At 42.3% G+C, this 27,949-nt stretch overlaps 1 protein-coding gene across 2 annotated transcripts in view; it reads right to left on the bottom strand.

Annotated features, from left to right (window-relative positions):
* The window catches only part of KMT2A (lysine methyltransferase 2A), a 46,021-nt gene that overhangs the window by 10,548 nt on the left and 7,524 nt on the right, over positions 1 to 27,949 (bottom strand). Inside the window, exons 2-27 of one of the 2 annotated variants that reach the window (XM_031599852.2) lie at positions 24,161 to 24,230; positions 20,733 to 23,401; positions 19,351 to 19,528; positions 18,676 to 18,910; positions 17,087 to 17,151; positions 16,131 to 16,502; positions 15,441 to 15,514; positions 14,562 to 14,690; positions 13,614 to 13,727; positions 12,299 to 12,445; positions 11,931 to 12,026; positions 11,095 to 11,215; positions 10,554 to 10,667; positions 10,029 to 10,213; positions 9,592 to 9,765; positions 8,684 to 8,794; positions 8,376 to 8,449; positions 7,686 to 7,879; positions 7,189 to 7,295; positions 6,493 to 6,630; positions 6,233 to 6,391; positions 5,848 to 5,965; positions 5,685 to 5,763; positions 5,274 to 5,434; positions 4,608 to 4,793; positions 23 to 4,325 (exon numbers count right to left, since the gene is read on the bottom strand). In XM_031599852.2, the coding sequence (XP_031455712.2) occupies positions 23 to 4,325; positions 4,608 to 4,793; positions 5,274 to 5,434; positions 5,685 to 5,763; positions 5,848 to 5,965; positions 6,233 to 6,391; positions 6,493 to 6,630; positions 7,189 to 7,295; positions 7,686 to 7,879; positions 8,376 to 8,449; positions 8,684 to 8,794; positions 9,592 to 9,765; positions 10,029 to 10,213; positions 10,554 to 10,667; positions 11,095 to 11,215; positions 11,931 to 12,026; positions 12,299 to 12,445; positions 13,614 to 13,727; positions 14,562 to 14,690; positions 15,441 to 15,514; positions 16,131 to 16,502; positions 17,087 to 17,151; positions 18,676 to 18,910; positions 19,351 to 19,528; positions 20,733 to 23,401; positions 24,161 to 24,230 (10,373 nt within the window). Of the gene's footprint in view, positions 1 to 22; positions 4,326 to 4,607; positions 4,794 to 5,273; positions 5,435 to 5,684; positions 5,764 to 5,847; positions 5,966 to 6,232; positions 6,392 to 6,492; positions 6,631 to 7,188; positions 7,296 to 7,685; positions 7,880 to 8,375; positions 8,450 to 8,683; positions 8,795 to 9,591; positions 9,766 to 10,028; positions 10,214 to 10,553; positions 10,668 to 11,094; positions 11,216 to 11,930; positions 12,027 to 12,298; positions 12,446 to 13,613; positions 13,728 to 14,561; positions 14,691 to 15,440; positions 15,515 to 16,130; positions 16,503 to 17,086; positions 17,152 to 18,675; positions 18,911 to 19,350; positions 19,529 to 20,732; positions 23,402 to 24,160; positions 24,231 to 27,949 lie in introns of those variants that run through there. The other variant, XM_031599853.2, reaches the window with a different exon arrangement.

The following is a 27,949-nucleotide window of genomic DNA, read 5'->3' as shown; positions in this document are numbered from 1 at the left end:
GCAAAGCAAGCACTTCTCTTACCGTGCAGCTGAGACCTGGGGTGCAGCAGTGGTCCCTCTTTCAGGAACATGTGCTTCAGAGGAACCGGTCCACATGTGAGAAGTTTTGTGCTTCTTTCCATTCCCCTTCTCTAAAGACGGCTGAATGCGTTTGATTTTCGGTTTCATTTTCGATGAGCCAAGCACAGAGCTACTTGCAGACTGCTGACCAGACGACGGGGAGCCTCCAGGAGATGCTGAACTGGCATGCATCACAGATGAGGAAACCTTGTTTTGTTCCAGTCTGGTACTACTGGGAACATCAACCAGCTGTGGAAAGTTTGACAGCTGAGCTGTTGCTGAAGATGCACCAAGGTCCAGCTGTGAGGAAGTAATCCCAGTTTTGCTGGCCAAGAGTTGTGTCATATGCTGAAGCTGGTAAGAGCCTTCTGGGTCAGTAGATGACTGGGCAACTGTCATGCTCATACTCTGAGCTGAAGGCAGAACACAGATGCTTGATGCAGCTGTCATAGCTGCTGTAGATGGAGTTTGTGATGTTCCCAATTGTGAAAACATCCCAGAAGCTGGTGGTAAAGTCATGTGCTGCTCCTGAAGACCAAGGCTTTGCTGACTAGCTTTGATCAAGAGGTTGCTTATGGAACCAAGGTCCCCTAATAATCCAGGGCTAGTTAATGTTACTGAGCTTTGTCCCAGAACATGGCCAGGAACTGACCCACCGGTAGTAGGGGCTGCTGTGGCCTGCATGGATACCACGTTCAGTACCGAGGAACTTGATGCTAGCCCTGACACAGGCCCTGTTGGAAGGTGACCAGCATCTGGCCCAATAACACTAGGAGATGTGCCAACTGCACTAGCAGTCCCACTTTGGGGGAGCAAAGAGGTTTGCTCAAAATACATTACTCCAGACTTGGATCTTTTGATAATATTGGGGACGGTTCTGTGGGACGTTGAATTTGCAATGGTTCCCAAATCCAATGGGTGGTTGGAAATTTGGGAAGGAGCAAAATTAATTAAAGTCATGTTTGAGACCATATCAGGAGGAGCTATTGCAGAAGGGGTTCCAGAGGGAGCCAGTTTCTTATTCTTCCTTGACTGCAGTCGAGATATTGGCCGTTTCTTGCTCAGGGCTGCAGCTGGTGTTGAAGCAGTGGTACCAAGATCAGTCCTCTGATTAGCTTCAGACACTAACAGCTGAGGATCAGGGGGTGGCTGCACACCAATAAGGAGACCTGGCGAAGGACTGCCAATATTTGGTGGGAAGCCGGTCTGAGTGGCTGAGGAGAAGGGATGTATATGCTGGTGATGGGACATGGGCAACAATCCTTTACTAGTGGGAGGATATAAGGACTGAGATGAGGGCAAGCTTGGATTTAATCCTGTGGTCAGTGTGAGCCCACTCCCTACAGGCCCCAGCACTGAGGCATTCGTCTCCATTACGCTCTGTGCTGAACTAACAGAAGGTGTCAACTGTATCTTTTGAGTAACGCCATTGGGAAGCGTTTGGAGGACATAGAGTGGCTGCATATTTTGATTGACTACGAGAAGCTTTTCTGCAGCTGGCTTAAGGTGGGGTGGCGTTGTCTGTACTGCAGCATTAGAAATCTGAGAGGCGCCAGGACTATCCGTGGAATTGGGAACGTACTTCTGGTTCTGCAGGGGAACGGTGGGTGACACGGGCACTTGGATACCTGGAGTCCCACTGTTCCTAGTTAAATCCTGGTTGCTGCCGTGTCCTTGCTCTACCGGGCCACAGGGTGGGCTGGCTATATGCTCTGCATCGATGTGACCCTGGATGAAGTGGTCAGGAGTCATGTGCCCTTCAGGGCTCGGGTCTACTCCTGGACTCAGAAGAGCTGTATCGCCCTCGCTAGAGGTGGATTTTTCTGTGACTGTTACTCTTTTTTCCCCAGATTCCGTGGAGGGCAAGGCAAGCATTGACCTCTCTCCTGAAGAGGACAACGAAGACTCTGAAATGACGGCAAGTCTGTTGTGATTTTGACTGGGCACTGTTGGGCTGCGAGTAGTCAGAACAGAGAGATCAGAAGGAAGTTCCAGTGGTAATTCAAATTGCTCCTCTGCTGATATGGATGAAGAAACACTGCTATCCACTGGCTCAGCTGTCGGCAGCTGTTGAGAAAACACTTCAAACAGACCCATGTCTTTGCCCCGGTTGCTATCAAGGCCTAAACCTTCTCCAAGTGTTAGAAGTTCAGATGATGAGGACTCTGGACTTTCTCCTAAAGCCTGCATGGATGGTGTGTTCTTCAGTACGAAATCCATGATGTCTGAAGGGAGGATGTTTCCACAATCATCGCTGTTGTTATTGTCAGAGTCAGATTTCAGAAGTTCTGTGTTAAAGGTATCCAACAAGTTCTTATCAGAAGGTGTGCTTGCATGAGCCCTACGGCCTGTTTCCAAAGAGCTCAGCTGAGCTTCCAGAGAATCCTGACCTTGTGTTTTAACCCTGCTCACGGGATGGCAATTATCCATCTTTGGATCGGTTTTGTGGACAGCAGGGCTTTTTGTGACTTGTACTTTCTCCCCAGTTTCTTCAGTTCTATCCAGCTTTAAGTTTTCCGTTCCGTTTTCTTTACCACTCCTTTTAGTTACTTGATTTACTTTTCTAGTTGTGGCTGTAACACTTGTATCACTTTCAGTCCCATCATCTACACCATCTAACTGGGAGATTTTTGGAAGATCACACTGCTCTTCCTCCCTGAATAAGTTATGGGATGCAAGCCTCTCCTCAGTGTTAGAGGAAACCACTGTTCTAGTGAAATTATAGTAGTACAAGTCATCCTCATCTGACGTGCTTAAATCATCCGCACCATCCACTTGTCCTTCTGCAGACCGCTTCCCTCGCTTCTTCCCTGTTGAGTTACTGTAGAATGGAATGTCTTCCTCTCCATAAGACCTCACACCATAGAGAGGAGTCAGTCCAAAGAACATATTAGACCTGGCCCGAGCGCTTCTCCGTGGATACCTCCGCTTGTATGAGCCTTCTTCTTGAGCTTTAGTCCCATCCTGAAGCATCAAGCTGTTATCTTGAACAGGCAAGTTTTCATATGCATTATTTTGAGATTCCTGTGTTGGTGCTTTATTTGGACTTCCTTGAACTACAGAGTTATCTTCTGGGCTTTCAGAGTTTGAGGAGGGCTCTGTTGAAGAGGCAATCTCTGTCCCTGCAGGCTGAGGTTCAGCATCACCTTCCTGCTGTGCAGCTTTAGACTGGCCTTCGCTTTCCATCTTGAGAGGAGTCAGAGTGACTTTGACAGTGCGTTTTCTGGGTGCCTGTGATTCCTTAGGGGCCACTTCAGGCAGCACTACAGAACCTTTAGATGACCCCTGCGAAGGTGGAGACTTCTCAACATTTTTTTCAGCAGGAATATTATTACACAATCTCTGACTAATTTGTTCAGTCACCAAACCCTGATTACCAAATTCTGATGTCAGATTTCCTTCATCACTGCCTACTGCCTGACTTGAATCTGTAAGAGATTTCAAGGAATGCTTCTCTTTAAAACTCTCTTTCACAACCTTTTTCCCCTTCTGACGCCTGTCTCTGGAGGCAGAAACTACCTGCTCGCTTGCTGCAGGAGATCTGCTATTTACTCCTGCAGACTTCAGCATCTTTGTATCTAATTCATCAACTGAAGTAGTTTTTTCTGTCTGTACAGATTCCAAGTGCTGATCTCTGTCTTTCCTTGGGCCTCTCTGATGCAAAGATGGAAAGGATACTGTTTCTTTAGAAGAAAATGATTCTTGAAAGGTTCCTATTTTAACATTTATTTCTGTGCCTGATGAACTGTTTGGTTGAGTTGATGTTTTGGAGTTTCCTCCAGAAGAAAAGCTATGAGCTGAATAATCTGGGTCCCTTGAGGTCAGCGTTTTCACTTTCTCTCCCTTTGAAGGTGTGCATTTGGCTATCAAATCTGAATTACTAGGATGTTTTCCTTCTGTAGACTGAGATGCATCCAGCTGGTAAGTTTTAGTTCCACTTGCAGCTGCTGTCTTCTGGGAGCCTGAACTCGAAGAGCAGCTTTGAACTGGAGCACTTGTGGTACCTGAATTCACAGATCCCACAAAGTGGTCAGCAGTTTTTGTACTCTGTTCATGCTCTGAAGAGGACCCTATGCTGGAAACTGAAGACAGACTGTGTCTGGAGTAAGTATTCCCAGCTCGGGTAGGTGAAATCATCCGGAGTTTTGATTGCTGCTGTGACAAAGAAGAAGTGCTATGTCTTCTAGAACCAATGCTCTTAAGTCCAGAGGATAGTAAAGGATCTCCCACTGTAACTATTTCGTGGGTCATTGGGGTAGGACTTCCTGAGAAAATAAAACAAGAAGACTGTCAAGAGATAGAAAACCTTCACAATCAATACATACCTAATTGTTTCAATCATACATTTCTTGACAGGTCATCTCCACTACACATATTTCAGAAGGTTCCTTCTCTCAAACCTGTTGGTATTTTCCATGTTCTTCAGACACACAAAAATAAACATCACATTCTGAACGCAGTCAAAAAAAAGACATCAAACCAACTGATAGTATCTCCAAAGCAAACAAAACCAAAACAAAAATCAAAGTCAACAACACTTGAAATACCTGCAGAGGGTAAAGGCCTAGAGCCAGGAGACCTCTGTGTGGATGGATAACTTGGTGTCCTGATCCTAAGACCCTTTGAGACTGCGGGATAATAACAGGAACTAGAGGTCTGAGAATGCATGGGACGATCTGGAGATGGTGGGTTTACAATTTCAGGTGTATTTCTGCTGTCTTTGAATAGAGTTTCTGTCATTGCATAAAAGAGAAACAACAGTGTAAGTCATCACTAAACCCTAAATACTGGTTAAGCATGCATTGCCTTCAGGTTTCACATGAGGAATCAGGGCATTTGTTAGATACAAAGTCAAAGACTACTGCTTCCTTGCCATCTGATGTTTCTTTTTCCCCTAAGAACATTGTTAAACATCTGTTATCAACATGTTACCTACTGACCCACAAATTATATGTGAACAATGACACTAGAACTTACATTTGATGTTTTAGACCATTAGAAAAATCTCAGCTCTGTAAACTAGAGAGCACTACTACAGTAATCTCTGTTTGGGTCCTGTTTACCAAACTGCCAGTGCACTCAACATTGGAATCATGAATGGGGTTTTGGTCCAAATCAGATTTAAAAGCCAAGAAGTTCTAATTACTACCTGACTTTCTGGTAAGAATACACTATAGCAAATACACACCTTAAGAAAGTCCTTCAGACATTACCTGTAAGGGGAACTGGGCTATGGGCAATTGTTCTGTTATCATCATGTTCTACAGTGCTATTGATATCAGGTTCTACGACTGGCGGTCGGCATTCCATGATCTTGCAGGTATACACACAGCGTTTCCTGGCATCTGTTGTACTCCAGTACACCCTGGAGCATCTGGAAGATAATTCAGACATACATAAAATAATTTACTCAGTCAAGTAAGCCCTGGCATTATTTCAGATATTCATTTTCTTGAAATTACAAAGGATAAAGGCTTTTGGGTGTAACATACAGCACAGATAGCTTAGTCACAAGATTCATTAACAGTTTATGAAAGCTGCAGTTGATTTCTACCACGTTACCTCAGTGCTGGTTTGACTTCTGACACAGTAAAAGACACAGTCATGAAACAGCTTATACTCACTGATAGCCAATGGGAAACAACTTATCTTCACAGTCTGAGAGGTCATTCAGAATTCCTAAACAGTCTATCGTCATTGAACCTAAGCAGAGACAGGAACAGAAAAGTTCCATGAACAAAGCTCCAGCACCAAAGATAAAACAAGTATTCAGGAACTAGATCTTACCAATCATCATGTGGATGTTCTCCGGTTCCAAGCCACTAAGAAATTTTCTTCTCAGACTGATCCCTTCAAAATCCACAAAAACTCTCCTAAGAACTTCAAACCCATTCTCAGGAACCACCTGGAGCAAGAACCCACAAAACATCTCAGTAAGTTTCAAGGAACTACTACAGATATGTCCTCAGTGTGGTCTTCAGTTTGCTACTTGAAGCACACAGTACCTCTTGACAAACTTCCTCATGACAGCTATATCACAAATTTGGTTTTAACAGCACTGTGTTCAGGCCCTCATTCATAAGGAACACGTTGAACGTTAACTCTTAAGAAACGTTTATAGTTACAGGCTATCCCACCTTCAGACAAAGCAAGCGTGAAAGATGACTCTCACCTCTCCTTTGATCAAATCACGGTGCCTCTGGCAGTAAACTTTCTTATCATCCAGAAAAACACAGTTCTTGGCTCGTGAGCACATGAAATGATAGTTACTTGTGCAGGAAGTGAGGCAGCAGCCCACTGTGGCGCCTGATTTCTGGCAGAACTCGCATCTCTACAAAAGCAAAAACAAAGGTAAACATTTATTTATTCTAAAATCAGGCAACAATAACTGTCAGCTGTTTTCCTCTGCAATGGTAGAATACATATACTCACCAGTTGCTTCCCCCTGATCACAGCCATGTGCACATTTTTCAGAGAACCATCATCATCTTCAAATACTTCTGCTGACCACAAAGCACAGTTCACATGTGTCCACTCATTTTGGCCAATATAGAGAAGGCGTCCAGCATCCTAGGGAATGGCAAGAAACCTTTTTTCTTTTTCCCTTTCCCCCCTCCCCCTCCCCAAATGTTCCACAAGACACAGCGATGCACAAAAAGCCTCATAGGTTTCAACTGCACTGGATTTAAACTTTTCCCAACAAAAGTTTAACAAGACAGCATTACTTTTAGAGTTTAAAAGATAAACGTTAACTAGGCAGAGAAGACTGCAGCTAAGTACACATGATATAAAAAGCAACCTTAGGAAGAAAAAAAATTCTGTTCTTGAAGAAATGGCAAGAGGCTTCAGTGTAAGAAATGCACACGGTTCACATACTGATGCAAAGTGACATTGTGAATTTCTTAATGACATGTCTAACATAAATGCCACGCTACTTTCTAGGCAGCAGAACAGACAGCTAAAGGTCATTTTCATTCCAAAGAAGGCATACCAAGACACGGAAAAAAAAACAAAAAACAAAAAACCAACACCCACTACCTCACCCCTTATCTGGCCTACTCACAGTACTACATCTGTAATACTGCTTAAGTCAGCTACTATCAAAATGTGTGCATGCCAGATACTTACATTAGCACTATCATCACCATATTTCAGGCACAAGGCACACTGCCTGTTGTCTTCTACATCCGGAGGCGGATTAAGCTCAGGACTATCTTCTCTGCTTCTGTCAGAACCTTAGCATTAAGAGAAAGAATGCTTTTCATTCTTGAAGGTCAGGAAGGACACAAAATTTATCTGGAAAAACCGTCAGTAAGTGAACAGGGCAGAAGAGCCAAATAGCAGCCTAGAGTTTGAATATTCAGCTTGTAAAGCAAGGAAAAGCATGCATCTGCCTCTATGCAGCCCTTGTCTGGGGGAAAGAGAAGCATGTGAAAACGTGTTTCGAGGCCAAAGCTCTGTTCAAAAACATATCAATACATAACAGTCTCTGAATGACTTCAGGTCACACGAGTCTCCATGTTTCCTCAGTCACATGAAGAACTAATACCACCCTCAACGACTAGAGGACTCAAAGTGAAGCACTTTGGGTTTGGGGCTAACAGTGCTGCAATCTATTTTCTTACCAGAGATAGGTGGTGTAGGAGGATGTAGAGGAGTGGGTGAATCCGGCTCTCCAGGTCCTTTGGGTTTTGGAGCTGGAATGATTTTCTTCATCAGAGGAGGCTGTTCAGTGCGGCTGTTCTCTTCACGCTCCTGCCACTGAGCATAATTATGGTCAAGCGAAGGAGGGAGCACTGCATTTGGCAACATACCACTGCTGAAGACACAAGGAGCCAGCTGTTAGACCTGGCTGCACCAGACGAACTTTTGCACTGCATATGAATACTACAGACATACAACATACTGTAACAACTCATTTAATTACCTTCAGTCTACACATACTATCACAAAGGCTATGATCAATCACTTAAATTTTAAAGTTTGTGATGTAGCTGTGTTTCTTTGGAGGATAACAGATGAAGAAGGGTTAACATGAGATGAGGGAGAGGAGCGATAAGAAAGGAGAGGACTGACAAGCCAACACACACCACACTTATTTCTAAGTAACACTTTTGATTTCTCTGCTTCAGAACAGTGACGTGTATACAAAACCTGGAAATGCGATTATTTCTTAAAAAAAAAAAACAACAAAAAACAAAATCATAATTATCATAAAAAGCCAACCTCACAAACAGGCTCTCTTAATATTTTTTTGCTTGGACAGCTGGCAAACCACATATGGTGTCACAGTCAGACATAGGACAACTACTTACTTGCTTGTTACTTTATTTGGCTCCCAAAATCTGGACTTCTTTACACTGAACCATGGAAAAACACGTTCCATTTGCTGAAAGAAAACAACATTCCATTAGAAATGTTACCCAAGGTACCCAGAAACTCAGAGAAATTTAGCCAAGATCTACTATAAACGTACAACCAGTGAGATTTCATTAACATTAACAACTCTGACAAGTTATTATTTTGTTCTTAGAAATGTGCATGATGGACACTTTGGATTCCAACAACTACAAACAGCAGAGTGAAACAAAGGAGATTTCAAAATAACTGTAGTCCCACTCACCCGAATAAAGAAGGACTTGACCATGCTATTGGCTTTTTTAATTTCTGGCTGCCCTCCGTCGGAATTAATTGCTGCTTGAATTATCTTCACAATATCATCACTAAAATCCAGCTGCAAGAAAAGCACAACACTATTTTATTAGCAAGACTATCTCCTGTACAGCTTCATCATCCATTAGCTTTTAAGGCATCAAGTGAACTTCCAGGTGACAAAACGACTGAACCAGAACATTGACTCCTGCAAGAATTTGGCTGTAAAGAAGCAAGCAGCTCTGTGTATTTGCAAACTGGCTAGCAGAACGGTTGCACAAACCAACCTGTCATTTTTCCCCTTTTTTCTTTAACCAGGACCCATCTGCTGACACACTTTACATCTACTACATTAGCTACCTCACAAGCATTTGGCCAAAATCTGGCAACAGCATGTTTGCAGCGCGACTTCCTAAAACACATTCCTCCTCAAGATTACAGGATTTGCAGGAGGAAGAAAGTATTTTCATTTTTTTAAACTGATTTGGTCAACATTTTAAATAATGATCTTTGAAGAGATCACACCTCCGAAACATGAGTTTATTGGTTTCCAGCTGTCACTGTTACTTCGCTGGGCTTTTTGTTAGAATCTGCAGATAAAGGATGTCCTATCCTGTTTCCATGAACATAAATAACTGAGAGCAAAAGCAGTTTAACCCAGTATCACTGCTGGTTAAAGAGAGGCACACAACAGTGTAAATTACAAGTCTTGGGGCCAACACTAACACAAGTGCCAGACAGAATTATTTTTAGCAGTATATTAGCCTGTTTCCTCGTTCATAAAGAAAAGGCTTAAGCATGCTCAGTTATAAATACCATGGGTCATTAAGCAGTTCATAGGACCTATTATTAGAATGGAGCACTAGAACTCTGACTTACCACAGAAATGTAACCTCCTTGATCCATTTTTCTTTTCACTCCTTCCATATCCAGAGGTTGCTGCTCCTCTTGTTTACTGACTTCTGTTAGGACAGGAGGATCAGGACCTTCTGGAGAGCTTCTCGATGGGATACTCTCCTCTGTCTCAGGATTTAAATCAGGTGGTTTTGCTGCCTGTCAGTAGCAAGAAACAGACAGATATTGGCTACTGAAGTGCGGATGCTACCCATGATGTACTTCCTCACACATTTATAAGCATATAGATTCTTGTTAACATGAAAGAGACTCAAGTTTGGAATTCCTGTCCAGAACAGAAGGACAAAAATTTCTTTCTGCTGTTGATCTGTAAGGCATACAGCAGGGCAGTGATCAGCCATAATGATCAAACTCATTTTTCAAAAGTCTTATTTCTGATTACATTTCAGGCTTCAGCTTACCTGTCTGTAACGCAGCAAGTGACTGGTGGTTCTAGAATTCAATAGGGCTGTTAAAACCTGTTTTAAAGAAACCTGCAACTCCTTTTCCAGTGCAAGACGCCATTCTGCAGGGTGCTGTTCTGTACAGTTAATGCAGGTGTATGCTACACTCTCAGGCAAGTTAGAGAGTATCTCATACATTTCATCTGGAGACAAAAAAAAAAAAAAAAAGAAGAAAATAACAACCTGAACTAATTTAGTAAAGGACGGATGTGGGGAAAAGCCTTACTCTGTTTACAGCACCTACTGTTTACATCAGATGCCCTTCATGTAACTAAAGCATCTTGTGTAACTCATTCATACTGCATTTGAAGTGAGTCCTAAGCTTTCAGGTTATCACTGATATTAGTTAGGTATTTCTCAAGCAGATCACATGTGAGAGTGCTAATGCAACATTCAAGGAGAAAGACCAAAGTAATCCCATTTTGGACATGTCTGCAGCTGCCTCTTGTTCTTAGGGGCTGAGGAGATAAGAATTTGCCTTACCAGAAAGGTTTTCACATTTGGAGTGTACCCAGCGGTCACATTTCCCACACTGCATCATCTTACTCTCATAGTCATCATCATCATAGCACTTGTCACAGAGGGGACAAAAATTCCCTGCAAACAAGAAATTAGATATATGTTTTTAATCAGAAGTTCAACAGTCACATACACCTTAAAGGCTAGACGGTTACTTACTAGTGTGCTAAGAAAGCAGCTCTCTGAAACCTCCCAATACAATTACATCTACTTTTACAACACTGAAGACAACGGCCACAAAAACAACCTGCCTGAAAGACCAGTTAACCTTTCTTGTGGGTTTTTTTTTTCCAGGGAGGGGAGGCACGTGGGGTAGTAAGACTAACAAAGTAGTAAGCGAATTAGCTTTACAGAATAGAATGAAAATGACAAGGATGACACACTGGCAAGAATGTAGGAGGGATACTCAAGATTTCTCCCTGGAGCGATGCACCAGGGACACCATCTCATTAGAAACAGAGCATCTGAGAAGGTACTTACCATAAACAATTACAACTTTACGTACCTTTAGCAAAGAGTTTGGCACAATCATGACACAGTGAGAAGTCATGAGACCACTGAGCATCCCACCCTTTGCCTGGCGTTGTGGATCCACAGCTCTTGCAGCGAACACATTTGGTACATATCTGGAAGAAGGATGTGTTTGTTATTTGTTTTTGTCCAGGGGCTTTCGTTCCTTTGTTCTAAAGATAAATTTAATGGTTTTCTTATTAAATGAAAGCTTACACAACAGAACAACGAGATTCAAGTACCAGAACTTCCACTACTAAAAAAAGAGCTCTCTCCCTTCATGGTAAGATGGTGCTGATACAAGAAAAGGAAAAAATAAAAAATAAATACAAAACCTTAAAAAAATACGTTTCATATTTGCACTTCAGAAAATATCACCTTTTCCTTCACATAAGAAGGCTTACATAGTTGTAGCATTTCTTCTGACTTAAAATATAACACTGTATTTTATCAGTTTTCCTACTTTGAATATACTGTAGTAGAAAGCATATAAAAACAATTAGTACCAAATGCACTTGTAGGCAAAGCTTACATAACCACTTCCATTCTTAAAAACTTCTTCCACCTTTTGAGACTACAATCAGAAGAATTATCCCAACTGAAAAAGGTGTAAAACCTTCAAAATCCTTCTCATACAAACCCCATCTGCTTTAGCAGCAACCCACCTCAGTGAGAATCCTATACCCAAACATATCTTCCAGTGCAACAGCTGCCCTTCCACAAACTGCTAAGTGAATGCATTGGAACAAAACATCTGCAGCTCTTTGGCCCACAGCGTTATGATCAGTTAACAAGGGAATTACCCAAAGAAGAAATCTGAAAAAACCTCACCCAAACTTTCTTTTTCTTGGTGGGTTTGGTTGGGTAGTTTGGGCCCAGGCACTCAGGGTGATAGCTGTTTCGGCACTTGTTACACTCCAGCAGCTGCTATAAGAATAATGGGAGAAAGTATTGGAACAAAGACACTAGAAAGAACGCAAAATCCTGGACATTTTCATTTTACATTTAATCTCCTATTCAGAGCAATAAGAAGAAGCTGCATCTAAGAGACTTGAGCTAAGTCCACAGCCACAGGAGGCAGCACGCACACAGCCTGCGCTCCACCGCCTGCTGTCCCGGTTCCCAGCTGAGGGTTAGAGAGCAGAACTCGAGGAGCAGCACGGGGAAGGCTGGCTGGGTTGCCCAGAGGTCAGGGGTACCTTGGTGGCCTGGTGCTGTCTCCCACACACGTGGCAGAACTTGCAGCGACGGCAGCACCAGTTTTCCAGCTGGTCCTCCAGGGGCCGCTCGCTCTCCTCTAAGCAGAACTTGTGGAAAGGCTCACAACAGACCTGACAATACACAAACTGCAAGGGGGGGAGAGGGAGGTTTTAGCAAGTCAAAAGCTTTTCTGAATTCCCGCTCGCACTCCAAACTACTTTGAATTCTGCCTTACAACTAACAGAACAAGGCCATCTAATGGTATATTTCACTGGGGAAATGGTGTGTGTACTTCGGAGCACCTAAATATATGCCTGCCTACCTAGATTATGCACCTAGCAGCAAACAGGAGCCTGATACCTTTTGTCTACATGTTCTGAGTGTTGGTAAAGGCCTATAGGCCTCTTCAGGACTTCCCTCCCTTGCTGCAACACAAGCCAACACAACTGAAGACACGTTTAGCAGGGAAGGAAAGGACACACGGAGCAAAGAGACATTCTTCCCTCTGTTTAGCTTAGAGGGTTCATTGGAAAGCTCTAAGTATCCTCTGCAAGGCTGGACATCCTAAAAAAGAATAGTCCTTGGGGCACAAACACTGCAGGCTCAAACAAGACAAAAGAATGGTTCACCTGAGCAACCTGACAGAGAAGGGGATTGGCTCCACATGCCACTGGACCTTTGTAATCTTCAAATGCACTGAAGTTCACATGCAGAACTTAACCCCATTTCCCTCACGTATTGTTTGCTAATCATACTCGAGCATTTTCCAGAGCGCTAGCATCACCTTCCCAGGATGGCTGAGCTGAAAACTTTGAGAAGACCTCTATCTTTTCCTGGAAATGCATTTACCAAAATTTAAACCTAAATTCAGCTGTTTATGCAGCACCAGAACCTTGCCAGTCACGTTTCAGCAATGATCTGATAGAAGCACATCAGGGAAAATCAACACTGCCTAACACCACTTCAGAGCTATTGAGCAGACGTTTTAATTCCAAGTAAAGAGAAAGCAAACTCCCTGCTTTACCTCAGCTGTGGGATCCCAAATTACATTTTAGAAGAGATGCAGGGGCTCTTGAAAATGTCATTCCTTATGGCTGACAGCGTTCACGTATAAACTAAGCACCACAGAACTCCTCAAAGACAATTCAAATGCTTTTCACTTCAGTATCTTAAGACAAAGTTTAGCAAGGACAGATTTAAAGGTATTATTTTAATTTCTTCGGGATTATGGTTGTTATACGTTCTTTTTTTTTTCTTTCTGGCAACAATATGGTGCTGTAATTAAGTCATCAACAGCAGAACACAATGCTTTACCTCCACATGTCCACTGCTGGCACAGAGAAAACACACCACCCTGGGAGTAATAGGTACCGAGGTCACGATGCCTAACCCACCCATCTCCCAAACATTCTCCACTTCACAGTCCTCCTGAAAGTACAAAAGGATACATCACCATGCAGAATAAGGCAATACAACATCAGTACAAAGTGCTCACATTGCTGCTTTATGCACTGCGCCTTCAATAAAGCCTTCTAAAACAAATCATTTTAACTTCTACCTTGGTCTACTTTATAGTGTATATTGGAATAATCACAACCCAGCACTCCTCCTGCCAAGAGAGCTCAAACAAACACTAACCTTCCCTCTCCAGAAAGCAAGCCTAAAAAGCATGAGAAAGTTCTTCACAATAGCTTATCACTAAAAACGAAATTTCACAATAGTTAAACTTTATTAAAAATCCATGTTTGTATCAAAACACGAGATCTCACTATAATCTCCATTAGTAACACTTATATAAATGACTGAAAAAATATTAGGAAAATATTGATTTTTATTATTTCAACATCGCTGTTCAAAATAGTACATGATTTATCAGTTTAAACCCCCAGATATCCCCAAAATACTGTGAATTACAAATTACTAACATTTTCCCCAAATCTTGTTGACCCAAGGTAAGGTTTTATAGTTCCATCTTAATGGAATCAATCTTCATAAACCTCAAATTCTTGCTCATCCTCACATTGAAAGTTAAGGTTTAAAGCTTTAAGTCTTCATCCAGTACTCTAATTATAAGGAAAAAAAAAAAAAGGCATAACAAACTTCTAAGAATTAACCGAGTCAGGAAGGTTCCTATTTACAGTTCTCTCTGATTAGGACCAGACACACAAACTTAGAAGTCACTGTCAGCATTCTTGAGGGACTCTACTTCCAAGTGTTTAGAGTCAGTTAATATTCAAATACTTAAAACATATTGTCCTCTACCTTGAAATCCACTCGGATTCTGTGGACTCCATCTGTAGGTGGCTTTTGCTTGGAACTGCTCCCATTAGTCAAAGTGCTGAGCAAATTCAGCGTGCTGCTTTCTGGCTTGCTTATAGGAGGGGGCTTTTCCTAGTCAAGTAAAGGAGCCTGCATTAATCCCAACCTCAGACATCAAAACTTCAACAGTAATTAAACACTGTACATGATTTATGTACCAGAAAAACAACAACAACATAAACCAATTTATAACATGACAGAATTAACATGTGTATAAAAGTTGCCAGAAAGTAACCATTCTGCAATCCGTTTTGAAAGCATTCCATAAACAACTGCATTTCTAATTCAATTTGTTGCATCTTCCCCTACCATCAGGTTATTCTCTCTGATTAGCATTATGTTTTACTTTGTTCCAGTGGGGCAACTCTTGGTATAATTATGACCAACACATTTTTCTCTCAGATTTAAGCATTGCTGTGCTTTGTTTTTCAAATGGACAACCTAACGTTCACCCCACCAGTGAAAATTAACACCTAAACTGAAGTATGAGCACATGCCAGATAAATTGGCATCCACATACTGGCACAAGGTAATGTCTAACATTTGTACAACTTGCTCAAACTCACAAGAAATGACACGTTTCTCATTGACAAGACTGAAAACTTCCTCCTCAAATACCACAAAACATCCTGAGTAGCATCAGGAATCAAGTTAGATCGGTCTGAAATCAGCATTCAAAGGAAAAGGAGCAGAACTGAATTCCTACAGGTATTTCAAGTACACAAAAATCTGCAGAAGAGTTAAGTAATACAGTTTTACTTTCTAAACAGACAGATGGATGTTCTCGAAATTTCTTGACTGTGTACAAAAAACAGTATTCACCTTTTCTTTTGGTTTCTGTTTCACAGGGAAAGTTGGACGGGGAGCAATTTTTTTCTGTTTGTTTTGTTCTGTGCCTAGGAAGGGGGGAAAAATTGTGAGTATTTCAAGTAACTAACAGGCACCTGTAGAGAAGGGAAAAAAAAAAACAACCATATAATGAGATGAATTTTAGACCACAATTTTTCCACCACCTTTGTGACTGTACATCACCAGCTACAACTGGGGCAATCTGCAAGGCATGGCCAGTCAAAGTTGCTCTGCTAAAACTCTGAAGTGTTCCAGGTGCAAAGCAACAGAAGTCCTGGAGCTGCCTTTCTGGTCACTGTCCACGCCGGTCTGTACTACGTACAACACTAGGCTGTGTTTTTGTAGTAAGACATTACACTCCTGTTGTTTCACATTCAGACTGTCAGCAAACTTAACAATATTGAAAATATACTTCAAGATTGCCAAGACTACATGACTAAAAATCACATTGAAGGTCGTCACTTATCTTCCCATCCCAATAAATTATGCAGTTCAATAAAAGGAAGCCACTTCTAAACAAAATTCCCAAAATAACTTGCTTTAATTTCACCAGATCATAAAGCATTTATCAGTTTTAAAATCCAACAGGTTTTAGCAGCATTAATACTGTTACTTAACATGATTCATGATTCAAACATATTGAAGATAAACAGTCCCATTTACCTATTTCTGGCTGTGGAGGCTGCTTTTTCTTAGGCTCAGAAGTAGTAACTTTTGGTGCTTCCTTTTTCAAAGGTCCTGAGCTCGGTGGCTGAGATGGAGGGAGCTGTACTGGCTGGGCTGTTTGTTTGCCAGTCTTTCTGGCACCAGCTGCAGGGGTCTGTTTGGGCTCTGGTGGGGGAACAGAGGAATTCCCATCCTCATGCTTCTCCTCCACAGGCTTACGAGCAGGTTCGCTGCTCTTCTTTACAGCACTGTCTTCTCTTGGTACAACAGCTGGAGGAGTTGGTTTCTGTCCAGAGTCCAATTGGTTCTTCCCAGAATGACTTTCTTTCTTTTCGTTTGTCTTGAATTTCTTCTCTTTCTTTTTTGCAGCTAGAAAGAAAAAAACATCAGTAAAGTAACACATATAAAATCATGCAACTTCAGATGACTCAGTGCATTTAAAAAACTTTATTTTGAGGGAGTTCAGCATCCTGACCACTGTGACAATAACATGCAAACCTCCAAAGGTCCAGTGCCAAGGATAAAGGGATTTAACAAAATACATATAACATACAAACAGCTCACTTAAGGCTTATGTCAGAGATGAGGATGTGCCAAGGGATTTATCAGTCCTCATATCACTTAGGAACAAAGAACCAAAGCTCTGAGAACTGGCTGAGCTTAAGTGCTGAGGGAAGGCTCATCAGCTGCCAGCAGCTGTTCCTTACGAAAAGGAGGAGAAACTACAAGTCTAAGCTGAAAAAGATAACTGCTGTCTGTTTATAGTTGTTAGCTGTATTCACATCTCTCCTACAACTTTTACATGACCCCAACAAAACAGCCAGGTTCCCTGTTAGTGTTTGGTTTCATACTCAACTTTTACAGTTGTGTGCAGTTACAATGAGAGCAAAGAGCAAAATTTAAGGTATGAAAATTTCTCTTGTCCTACACTTGAGCCAAACCTCTCAGCCTACCTTTAGCTTGCTTCTGGAGATATGCTTTTGAAGGCATCCACTGTAGATTCTGACACTTCCTCATTCTACAAAGAAAGAACAAGTCACCCAATTAGAAGAAAAATGCAGACATTAGGAAGGCATTCTGTAAACATTCAACATGATGGAAAAAAAAACCCAACAAACAAACAAAAAAACCCATCATCAATGCATCCACCAAATTTCTCCAAACTGTTCTCTCCTTCTTCAGAAACATTTTAAAAAATCTAATTTTCCTGTATTTTCTTTTTCCCCCCTACACTTACAACATAATTTTGAAGATAATGAAACTCTGCTTCACTGGTAAATACCCCATCAATTCCATTTCTTAGAAACTGGCATTTGTGTAGTATCAGAATACTTCTAAGAGCTCTAAAGCAACATCAAACACTCACCAGTACGTTTTACATAACCCAAACAGGCCATTTCAGACTTAAAAATATATATATTGTTTCCATGAAGTGGGATTGAATTTAAGTGCGACCAAATATTTTGTAAGTGTTCAGTTCCTGCTTTCTTCATGTCTAATGCATGTTGTCTTCTAAACACTGAGCAACAGACTGTGTTTCTGCCTTCATTCTTGTAGCAAAGTCAGTGGTATTGAAAGCCAGCCCAAGGCCAGAGCAAAGCTGCTAGGAGTTAGATCACTTATGTTCAGAAGTCTGCTGACTGTTTTCATACAGATGAGCACTCCACAGCAATTCTCAGAGCTGCACTTTATAAATAGCTTTTATATCACAACACTCTTTCTGATACCACTTCATTTGCTGCCTTTTCAGACAGATTATCTAGTCTGGAGAAATCAATTTGATAGAGCAATTAAAAAAGCATAAGGTTCAGACTAAGTGATATGTATAAAACGATGGGAAAACTAAGTAAGGGAGTTATTTCTTAATGATATCCAGAGACATCCTTGTTATATGAAGTGTATATTCATGAGATAAACTTCATTTGGAAAAAAGAAGCTCTCCACAAATGCCTTCTGGGAGAACAAGAGGTAAAATACATATGCATACATCACCATTCTTGCAATATTAATCTTTCACTCAGAAGGTGGTGATGCACTGGAACAGATTGCCCAAGGAGGTTGTGGATGCCCCATCCCTGCAGGCATTCAAGGCCAGGCTGGATGTGGCTCTGGGCAGCCTGGTCTAGTGGCTAGCAACTCTGCTTGTGGCAGGGGGTTGAAACCAGATGATCATTGTGGTCCTTTTCAACTCAGGCTATTCTATGATTCTATGAATAAACCATACTGCTGAATGAAAATCACTGGTCTCATTTCAAATGGCTCTCAGTGCTACTATGACAATTTCTTCAAAGTAGGGAGAATAAATTGGAAGTGAACTTCAGAAAAAAGAGCTCACGAAAAGCATATCTTGAATCAGGATCAACACTCCTAAATTAAATTGCATTTAATTCTCTGTAGTGATCCAGCCTCAGCCCAGGCCAAATTCATCCAAAGCCTACACAACAGTACTAAAAGCCTGTTGTTTCCCATCCCATGGTGTGGGTGTGCTTATCCTGCTCCACACAGAGATTAACCAAGCAGTTTCTCAAACACTCAGACTTACTTGCAGCACTGCTTCTTTATATTCCGCCCACCGAACTTGGGTTTGTCCAGACAGTTAGTGCAGACACCACAATCCTCTGGAACCTGACAGCCTGAGCACTGCCCACAGCGCCTTGAGCGTCGGCCCTTCTTCACTGGAGGTTCTTGTTGTGCCTTGTTTCTCGTTACCGGCTTAATTGGTTTGATAGGTGGAGCAAGAGGTTCAGCCTCTTCAGAGCCAGCTATTGATGATTTGTCTATTAGAAAAAAAGTCTTGTGAATTTACAGAAGTCAAATAATCTTTCAGAAGTATTTTATGAGCACATGGAATCTACTCTATTAAATTTAAGTTCATCTGCAGAGCCACACAAGGGGCATGTGCAACCATGTATGTATACATGCATACATATACGTGAAGTACGTACACACACACTGCTCTCAACAGACCTCAAGTGCAGCACATAACAGATTTTTATAAAAATTAACAATGGTTAAAAGGATTAACCTTGTCTTGGTGGCATTTTAACACGGAGCCCAGACCTGCTTAACATACTACCCCTTATTAACTGCTCGAAGATCTCATTCTCACAGGTTCAGACGTGGCTGTATTTATTACAAACGTAAAGATGCCATTAACCCAACGAGTCAACGAAAGCAGACTTTCCATAAATCCACAAGTGAAAATTGGAAGTCTTACCATCATTCCCCATGGAAGACAGTATCTTCTCTCGCTCTTCCCACGGTAAGGCACTCAGAGTGGGCATGTCATCAGGAAACACCGCTCGCTTACGGCCCAGGGCAACAGCTGCTCTCCTGCAAACATGCTTTATTCGTGGTCCTCGGACTGATGTTTCTGATGAATCGCTCTCTTGTCCCTGGATTTCAAGATATGAAAATAGACAGTGTTCCTAAGAAAGTACAAAAGTGGGACTGTGACACATGCAATGGAAACTTCTAAATAACCTAAGAAGAATTAAGAAGAATTAAAGTACGTCCTAGCTTGCATTTTGAAAGAGCCGAGGTAAAAATAAAGACTCTCAGCCTTCTAAGCCTCAGATATCCAAGAGAAGAAAATTCAAAAGAAGTTTTATTCATTTGGATTTACAAAGTTTCTACCCCTTAATAGAAAGCAAACTCACTTGTGAAGCCATCTGTTACCTAAGCAACAACATTAGAAACCCAGAGTTGACTGGAATCAGGATAAACAGACTAACGTTGGGTACTAACTGATCTGGCAGAAGACAGAAGTAAGTCAAGTTGTTTAAATCAGACTCTTTGACAGCTTTGTAGCTGTTACGACGAGGGCATTGCGTATTGAGGTGATAAATGCAGCAGTTTAGTGCAATTTTCCCCAAACAATTAATTGCAAGGGTCTGAGTTTCTTAATATAAACATGCCAGGCATAGACATCTTCATTTCAGGGACAAAAGATAACACTATTAATTTCTAACATTAACATTCTCAGGGAAAGTAACACTTCAAATAAAAAGGAAATATTCTGTGAAAAGGTACTGCTATCATATAACACCTACCTTTTTGATGGCTAAATAGGTTGCAGGGTAGGTTTGTGGTGGGGCAAATGCAGAGAGGGAAGACAGGAAAGCAGTAGGAAGCAGTTCTCCAACCAGATGCAAAATCCCAACAGATTTTGCTTCTGCCCATAAGTAACAGATCAGATCACCATACAAGACAGTTACAGAAGAGAGCTCAAGATTAATTCCATCTTCAGAAAAACAACTGCAGTCTGTTTGAACCCTGCTTTTAAAAATGCACATTTGTTGCTCACTTTGCTTAGATGTATACAGAGAAACCTAATAACCAGCACCACTGTACCATTCTCCAAAAATGCACCCAGCTCCCCCTGAGCTGAGTACACAGCAGCTTTCTCTCCCCCTCAACTTCTGCCCATGCCTTCTCATTTTTGGATCCTTTACCATCTGTTGCACTAACAGCTTCTTAGCCTGGCATGTTAATTCTTCACGCTCAGGATATGAAAGCTGCTTGTGATTTGCAGTGAAAATTCCGAACAAGATGGACCCTAGCAAAAAAAAAAAAAAAAAAAAAAGGAAAAAAAAATACCTGTGCTTTTGGTTGATCTGCTTGTTTGAGGGACTTGCTCTTCTCTATCTTGTACAGCTGGGCTTTTGCTTTTTTCAGAAGACTGGCTACCCTTTTGTCAGTCATTGGCAGTTTGTCTGCTTGAGCCAACATAGAGCTGATGGAGGAAGCGGAATGTTTAACGGTGCTTGAAGCAGGAGTTGAGAGACGCAGAGCTTTTTCCTTCTCCAAAGATGGCACAGCAGGGCTGAGGTCCAGATCTGATTTGTCTAACCCCCCTCTACCTTTCTTGGATGTTTTGGTTTTGATGGCTGTTGTATCTACCAGAGCAGCAGTGGAAACATCTGCCACAGGATCTATTGCTGTAGACTTCCTCCGCCCGGCAGTTTTTTTTGCAGAAGATGATGCTGCAACATCTTCACTGACAACTTTTTCTTTGGGCATTTTACCTACAGGAAACAAAGCAGAGCCACTCTGAATTTCTGACCCTTTTCTCCTTTTCTCTTTCCTTGACTCACGTTTGTTCTCCTTCTCTCTCTCTCTGTCTTTCTCTCTGCTCTTGTCCTTCTCCACACTCTTATCAGCGTCTTTATCTTTGGACAGTTCCTCTGTTGCCCTGTCTTTGTTTCTGCCTCTCTCTGTCTGGGGACTTGTTGTGAACCAAGGAAAGAGAGGAGTAGGACTACTAGATGAGAAAGGCTCTGCTGGAGTGCTAGTCTGCTTCCTTTGTCTCTGGCTTCTTTCTGCTGATTCCCCAGACTGTGTTAGGGAATGGGAAGGAAAAGTAAAAGTTGAATTTAAGGCACTAGTGGCAAGAGAACTAACAGAAATGCTAGTTAATGAGGAAGAGACAGAAGACTGTGGGGTGAGAGTTGTCAGGTCAGAGGTACTAAGTCTCCCACTTCTGGTCCTCATGGAGTGCGAAGGAGATCTGGGTTCTGAGCGGATAGGGCTAAACACTTTTCTCTTTCGTTTCCTAGAAGAGACACCTGTTGCAGAAGTTCCCGTAGTGGTTCGACCAACGGATGAGGGCAAAGTTACAGATTCAAAGATTCTGGAGTGGGCCTCGCTTGGAGTGAATCTCGGAGCTCTCAACAGAGGACTTCTCTTGTGCATATCAAATCTTGTTCCAGAATGAAGAGAAAACAGACGTGCTGGAGCCGTAGCACCTGGCGTCGAGAAGCCAGATGCAAAGCCAACGTCCTCCGGTGTCAGCGGTGGGGGTCTAAAGTTATCAAATATTGGTTTGCGAATAAGACCCTCTTTGGCATATTTTGCTGATGAGAAGTACTGTGGTTCTGACCTGGAATGCTTTAGAGAGGTCCACCTAAACGTTGGCTCTCGCAGAATTGATTTACGTTTCTCTTGCATTGGTGCAGCAGAAGTAGGAAGAAAGGGTGAGGCTAAAGGTATGGTAGGAGGCATAAGCCAGGGAGTGTGGTCTGAGATGCCAGAAGCAGGTTGTAGTGGTGGGGGAGGAGTGAGCAGAGGGGGAGGAGGAGAGGAGGAGGACTGCTGCTGTGGCACACTTGGCAAGGCTGACAGCTTTTTAGCAGCCCTCTGGCCAAAACTTCTTTCTGTTATGGAAAACCTTCTGTTTCTCCTGTCGCTGTTATCATTCTCAGGGGACTGAGAAACGGGTAGAGGTGTGTGAACTTCTGGAGTATTACTTCGCTCCTCAGAAAGCGTCTGCATCTCCTCAGAAGCCTGAGAGTCCGTAGACGTATCGACGCTTGGGCTACTGGACCGGGAGGAGTCTGAAGACATCTGAGATGAATGCTGAGAAGCAGCACTAGATTTTTCACTGGATCCACAAGATGTAGCACTGAACCTGCTGTTTGGAGTGGATTCTAGTCGGGATATTTTAATAGGAGGGTCGTAGTCTTCATCTTCAATGAACCGTTTGGGTGTTTTAATAATCCGTGAAGAGATAGCACTTACAACTGGCATGATGAACTGTCGGATGTTTTTAAGCTGGGTTCTCCCCTTTCTGCCCTGCAATTTGGCTGCTTCTTTCTCAATCTTTTTTTGTGCCCCCTTCTTAGCCCTCTGCAAGAGCTGCTTAGCAATTGTTGCATCTGTCCTTTTTGTGGAAGGTATGATCCTAACAGGCTTAATCCTGCGTGGACTCTGTCTGACAGCAGTCTTCTCTTCCTTTGTAGGAGGCGGTGTGCCATCCTTTTCTTTACGTATCCTTTGGGGTTTCTCCAGCTGTGAATTTATGACCAAGCTTGAGGAAGTCTTTAAACGTTCAGAAGATGGCGGCCTTCCTCTCCTGCGCACAATCTGAACACTTTTCCTCCCTATTTGAAGTTTTGCCCCAGGCTTAAATTTAGATTTTAGTGGGGAGAGTTTACTAGTTCTTAATTTCTTAATTTTAGTTGCTTGCTGAAATGTAGTGGATGGTGACCTTTTGATTTTTTTCAGACTCTCTTTATCTTCTTTGCTTCCCTTCTGAATATCTGATGTGTCCTTTACTTGCGACAACTTGAACTTTACACTAGTAAGTGTCGGAGGTCTTCCTCGTCTTTTTTCCCCACTTTTCAGATCCTTCTTCTTTACTTTCTCCATGGATGTGGTTTCAGACTTGCTTGAAGGGGAACACACTGATGAGGAGTCTGACAGTACAGCTGAACTTCGGTCAGAACTGCTCCGGGGCCTCCCACGAGGTTTTCGTGGACTAGATTTAACTGAGAGGGAAGTAGAGAAAGCAGAGTACACATTAAATTTCTCTGAGTGTCAGCTCAGCGTTATCTAGGTCACACAGGTATTTACTCAGTATAAATCACATAACCTGGACAAGATGCTAAAATACCTCAGTTCGCTAACAAATAAAAAGAGCATTTTATCAATACATAGATAAAGAATTCCATCACAAAATAAATCTCTTAAAAATCTCTAAGTAAAATAATACAATAGAAAACAAAAACCCTGGTTTTAGCTTTGAAATACATTCGGCATTCAGGACTCCAGTCAAATCATCAAGCAGATGCGCACGACTTGAATACTCACCTCTACCAGTGCCTCTCAATTCATACCCAGCTATTCCAGTTCTGGATCTCCACATAGCTCTCACTACATACTTCATTCTTCATGTTAAATGCCCTATTAGCAAGGCTGTCCACAATAAAATTCATTGGCAAGGCCAAATTGAGTAGAGTATTGCAGTGAATGAGCAGAGTACTGTGGTGAGAGCAATTACTGACAAGAACCCAAAATCAAAACCATTCATTTGCTTTCAAACCCATTGTGATTTCATCCTATCTCTTGAACAGACCAAACCTAAAGACACCACAATGATAGACAGCATCCAAAACTAAACTGACTCCAAAGACCATCCAATGGCCTTTATGGTGGATGAGGTTTAAGACAAGAAGCAGGAAAGACAAGAGAAGAGCATCGCAAAGGAGCACAGGAAGACAACATCCACTCTTGCTACTTGAACATACCTGTGGGGGACCGGGTGGGACTTTGTACTTTGATTTCTTCATCTGAACCAAAACCTAGGAACTGTTCATCCTGCAACAAAAAAGAGGATTAGTATTTTGGAGCTTCAGCCAGGCCTTTACTTCCCTCCAGCCCCCACTCTGAGCAGCTTCTCCCTACTCCCACAGGAGCCACGCTCACAGCCCCTGGAAGGAAAGCACACAGTTTCAGGGCTTCTGTCAACCTTGCAGGCCTTTAGATGTAGCCCACCTCAACACATCCACCACCTAATGGCCTCCAAGCTGAGCAACACGCTGGACTTGACTCCAACTGCTGACGTGAAGATGGAGCAATCCCGAAGGCATCGTCCGCTCTACAACAGCACTGACACCCTGCAACAGCACTGAGCGTATGGAAACACCACTAACCAGTATGGTTTATTTTTTATCCTGACAGTGACAACAGAAACCAAAAAGAATCAGGAAAAAAAAAAACAAAACACTACAAGTGCTGTAAGATAAGGTGCAGATAACAAACTAAGTAACGCCAACACGAGGCGCATCACAACTAGCAAAAAAGCTTATGCTACAAAAAGCTGCTGAATCGTGAAATGGCCATTTTTGATACAGCAAAGCAAATCAATATTCCAATGCAACGTTCAAGGCACTCTGTTCACATTAAGTCAGATTTCTTGTGGAGTATGCAAATGTAAATCCTCGTGATGTGCCACCAATGTTTGTGACTCTATTTTTATGCTGATCTGTGTTTCCTGGTGCAATTTCACCTCGAGCAATTATGTTCTCCATTCTTAAATTCCCTCTGCACTTACAAACAGATATGCCACTTGCTGCTTGCTTCTTTAATCACCTGTGCACCCTGGCTGCACGCTGGAAAGTAACTTGTTCTACCAGAAAGGTGCCACAGCTCTACTCGCATCCCTCTCTAACAACTCAAGTCTTCACTGAGCTCTGAGAGAGGAAGTACTTGAAAAATAGTATGCTGAAAGGAAAAAAGGTGCAATACTATGGAACAGGAGACCTTCAGCAGTGCAAATCAACAACAACAACTGCTTAATTTAGCTCTGGGCTGTTTAAGAGTATGTTGAAACAGTGCTTCTTCCCCATCTTGTGCTTCTTATGTTAAATACCTAATTCACTTATACTCAGAAGTCTCAACTGCTGAAACGATAGTTTGGTTTTAAAGAAATCAAACCACATGCCAGCAACCTGTATGACCATCCCCAGGAATAGAAAATTCATTCAGGTATTAGAAAATGCAAACCTCAAATACACCAATTCCACTTGGATAGCTGAGCTAGCCCAACCCCTGTAGGTTTCACACCCCAATAGTTTGCTAGCTGTGTGGAGCTTGACACATTGAGAAGCCACTCAAGCTTTCAGAAGAGAAAACATTCTAGCACACCTAATCCAAGAGACAAACAGTGCTCATAACCACAGCAAAAAGCACTGATAAATCAATTTAAAAAAAATATATATATATACCACAATGGCAGAAAGTGCTGTTTCTACCCTCTGTATCCTTGCATTGGGCAGAAGAATCCATGACCTTTCCCTGAAAGGCATGAACTACCACTTCCCAATGTTGATTCCATGTTAACAGGAAGAGAACCAATGCCAAGCTGTGACCCAGCAGTGCAGAGCAGCCTGGCACCCTAAGATCCAGGTGTCAGGACAAGCAGCACCGCTGCCAGTCTATGAGGTACAGCATGGCCATGGGGAGCAGCACCAGAGCAGAGCTGTTCTGAGTGACCAAACCACAGACCTCCAAAATATTGATTCCCAATCTCTCCTCTAAACAGTGTCTTCCAAGTTCAGTCATTGGCATTCAGCCCTGAACTTTCAATGGTTTTCAGTTTCCTTCCTTTCTTCTCTTACATCTGTGTTAATGTAACTGTCACTCCCACTACGATAGCTTTATATTCTTTCTTCCTTGTCCTTCTGTTTTACAAGAACAGATCACAAAAGCGATGCTCCCACACTGTTTGCAGTGCTCTCTCTTGACAAGTCCAAGCCACCATCAGAGCCACAGCACCCATTCCCACTCCCAGGCCAGCAATGCTCCCTGCACATCCACCTGACCTGCTCTGGATTTTTTGTTTGCACACTGCTCACCCAAAATCTTATCTGCCTCTTCAAGCACTAAGACAGACTACGGATGGAACTGTGGAGGATGTATGTGAAACAAGCTGACAGCTACAGGCTTTGAAGCAGAGAATGCTCTTCATAAGGGGGCTGCTGAGCTAAATTGAGGGAAAAAATAATTAAACTCCTTGCTGAGAGGAAGGCTAACAATAACTATTAATCCTAAAGACCACTTGGTGTAAAAGATAGCAATGATTTCTTTCCATAAAGCAATTCAGTTCCAAGTCTCTCAGCTCCAATTAAACATCCCCCGGTGCTTCATTCATTTGCTGCGCAGAAACAGCGCTGAACGAGGGGAGCTCACAGCTGCAGCTCTGGACCCACAGTGCCGCTGTGTGAAAAGCACACCTCTACAAAACAGACTGCTGAAAGTAACCCCTTTAAGGCTTTTAATACCAAAAGCATCTGGAATATTTTGTTTTCAGGTCTCACACTAGCCTGTCCTACATGGAAGTTCGTAATCCCAGCAAGTACGGTTGTGTAAGTTGGGGTTTCTTCTTCATTTGGAAAAAATAAATAAATGAGACTTGAGGAAAATCATGCCCCACTAAGAAAGGCTGTCACCATCTTATATTATACAAAGCCCTTGGAAACTTGCAATTAAAAATAAGCTCACTTAAAGTAACAAAGGTGCAACAGGCGTTGTGTACCAGCAGTTAAAGCCTAGGAAAAGAAAACAATGACGGTAGTTACTGCCATGAGGTGACAGTTTGGCATTCAAAGATAAGTGTGGGACAGGCAGAAGCCTCACTCCTAATGGTTCTCCTGCCCAGAACAGAACGCTGGGTTTGAAGAAACCAGAACTCACAGCGCAGCCTGCAGGGACTCCAGGCAACCCCTCCACCTTTCCATGAGCTTAATGAAAAGAAATAAGGACTTGAGCACTGCTTTTACTTCCCCTAAGAAGTTTGCTCACATCTGCTTCCCTGCGGTCTGACCCAGGTCAGGGCTTCCTTACGAGTGCACAGGGAGGAAAGCTGGAGAAAATTCAAGGAAACTTGCACAGTTTCTGCAGTAAGAATCCTCACTCCTGCGATTCTGAAAAGAAGCATCCCATAAGATATCACAAAGCTACCATCCCACCCCAGCCATCACAAAACAACTTGGAAATATACAACCTCTCATCAAACATATGGAGTCTGGGGCCATGAAGTAAATAGAATAAAGCACAACTGTCTAACAATCCTGATTTGTGACTGCCTCTAAGTTACTGTGACTAATATGAATGCTGTTTTCTTTTGTGTTGTCTTTTTTAATTATATTTTTCACCATTGCACACCATAATCCACTAACCAGAACCTGCATCATTTTCAAACTGACCACTGTTAAATTACAAGTCCAGTGGGTTAAATAAACTCTGGCTTCAGCCCAGTACCCTGGGGATGATCATTCTCTCTTATTTCCTACTAAGCAGTCACAAGAATTGTCTACAGTGAAGAGGCTCTCCAAAAAAATAATTACTTTGGCTCCATTTGCAGAAGTAGCATGACCAATATGCCATTCAAGTTTGTTCAGTGATGTTCACGAGGGTATCGTTGACCTCCAAGTGGTCATTCTCACAAAGTAAGAAGGAGGCCATGTAAATTAGCCAAATTAGCAAGGATGGAGAAGGCTGCTAAGTACCGGTGTGCATCTGCATGGCTGTCATCC

The sequence above is a fragment of the Phasianus colchicus genome, chromosome 23 (assembly GCF_987193195.1).
Source record: "Phasianus colchicus chromosome 23, bPhaCol1.hap1.1, whole genome shotgun sequence".
Classification (NCBI taxonomy): domain Eukaryota; kingdom Metazoa; phylum Chordata; class Aves; order Galliformes; family Phasianidae; genus Phasianus; species Phasianus colchicus.
This window is presented reverse-complemented; position numbering and strand designations above follow the sequence as displayed.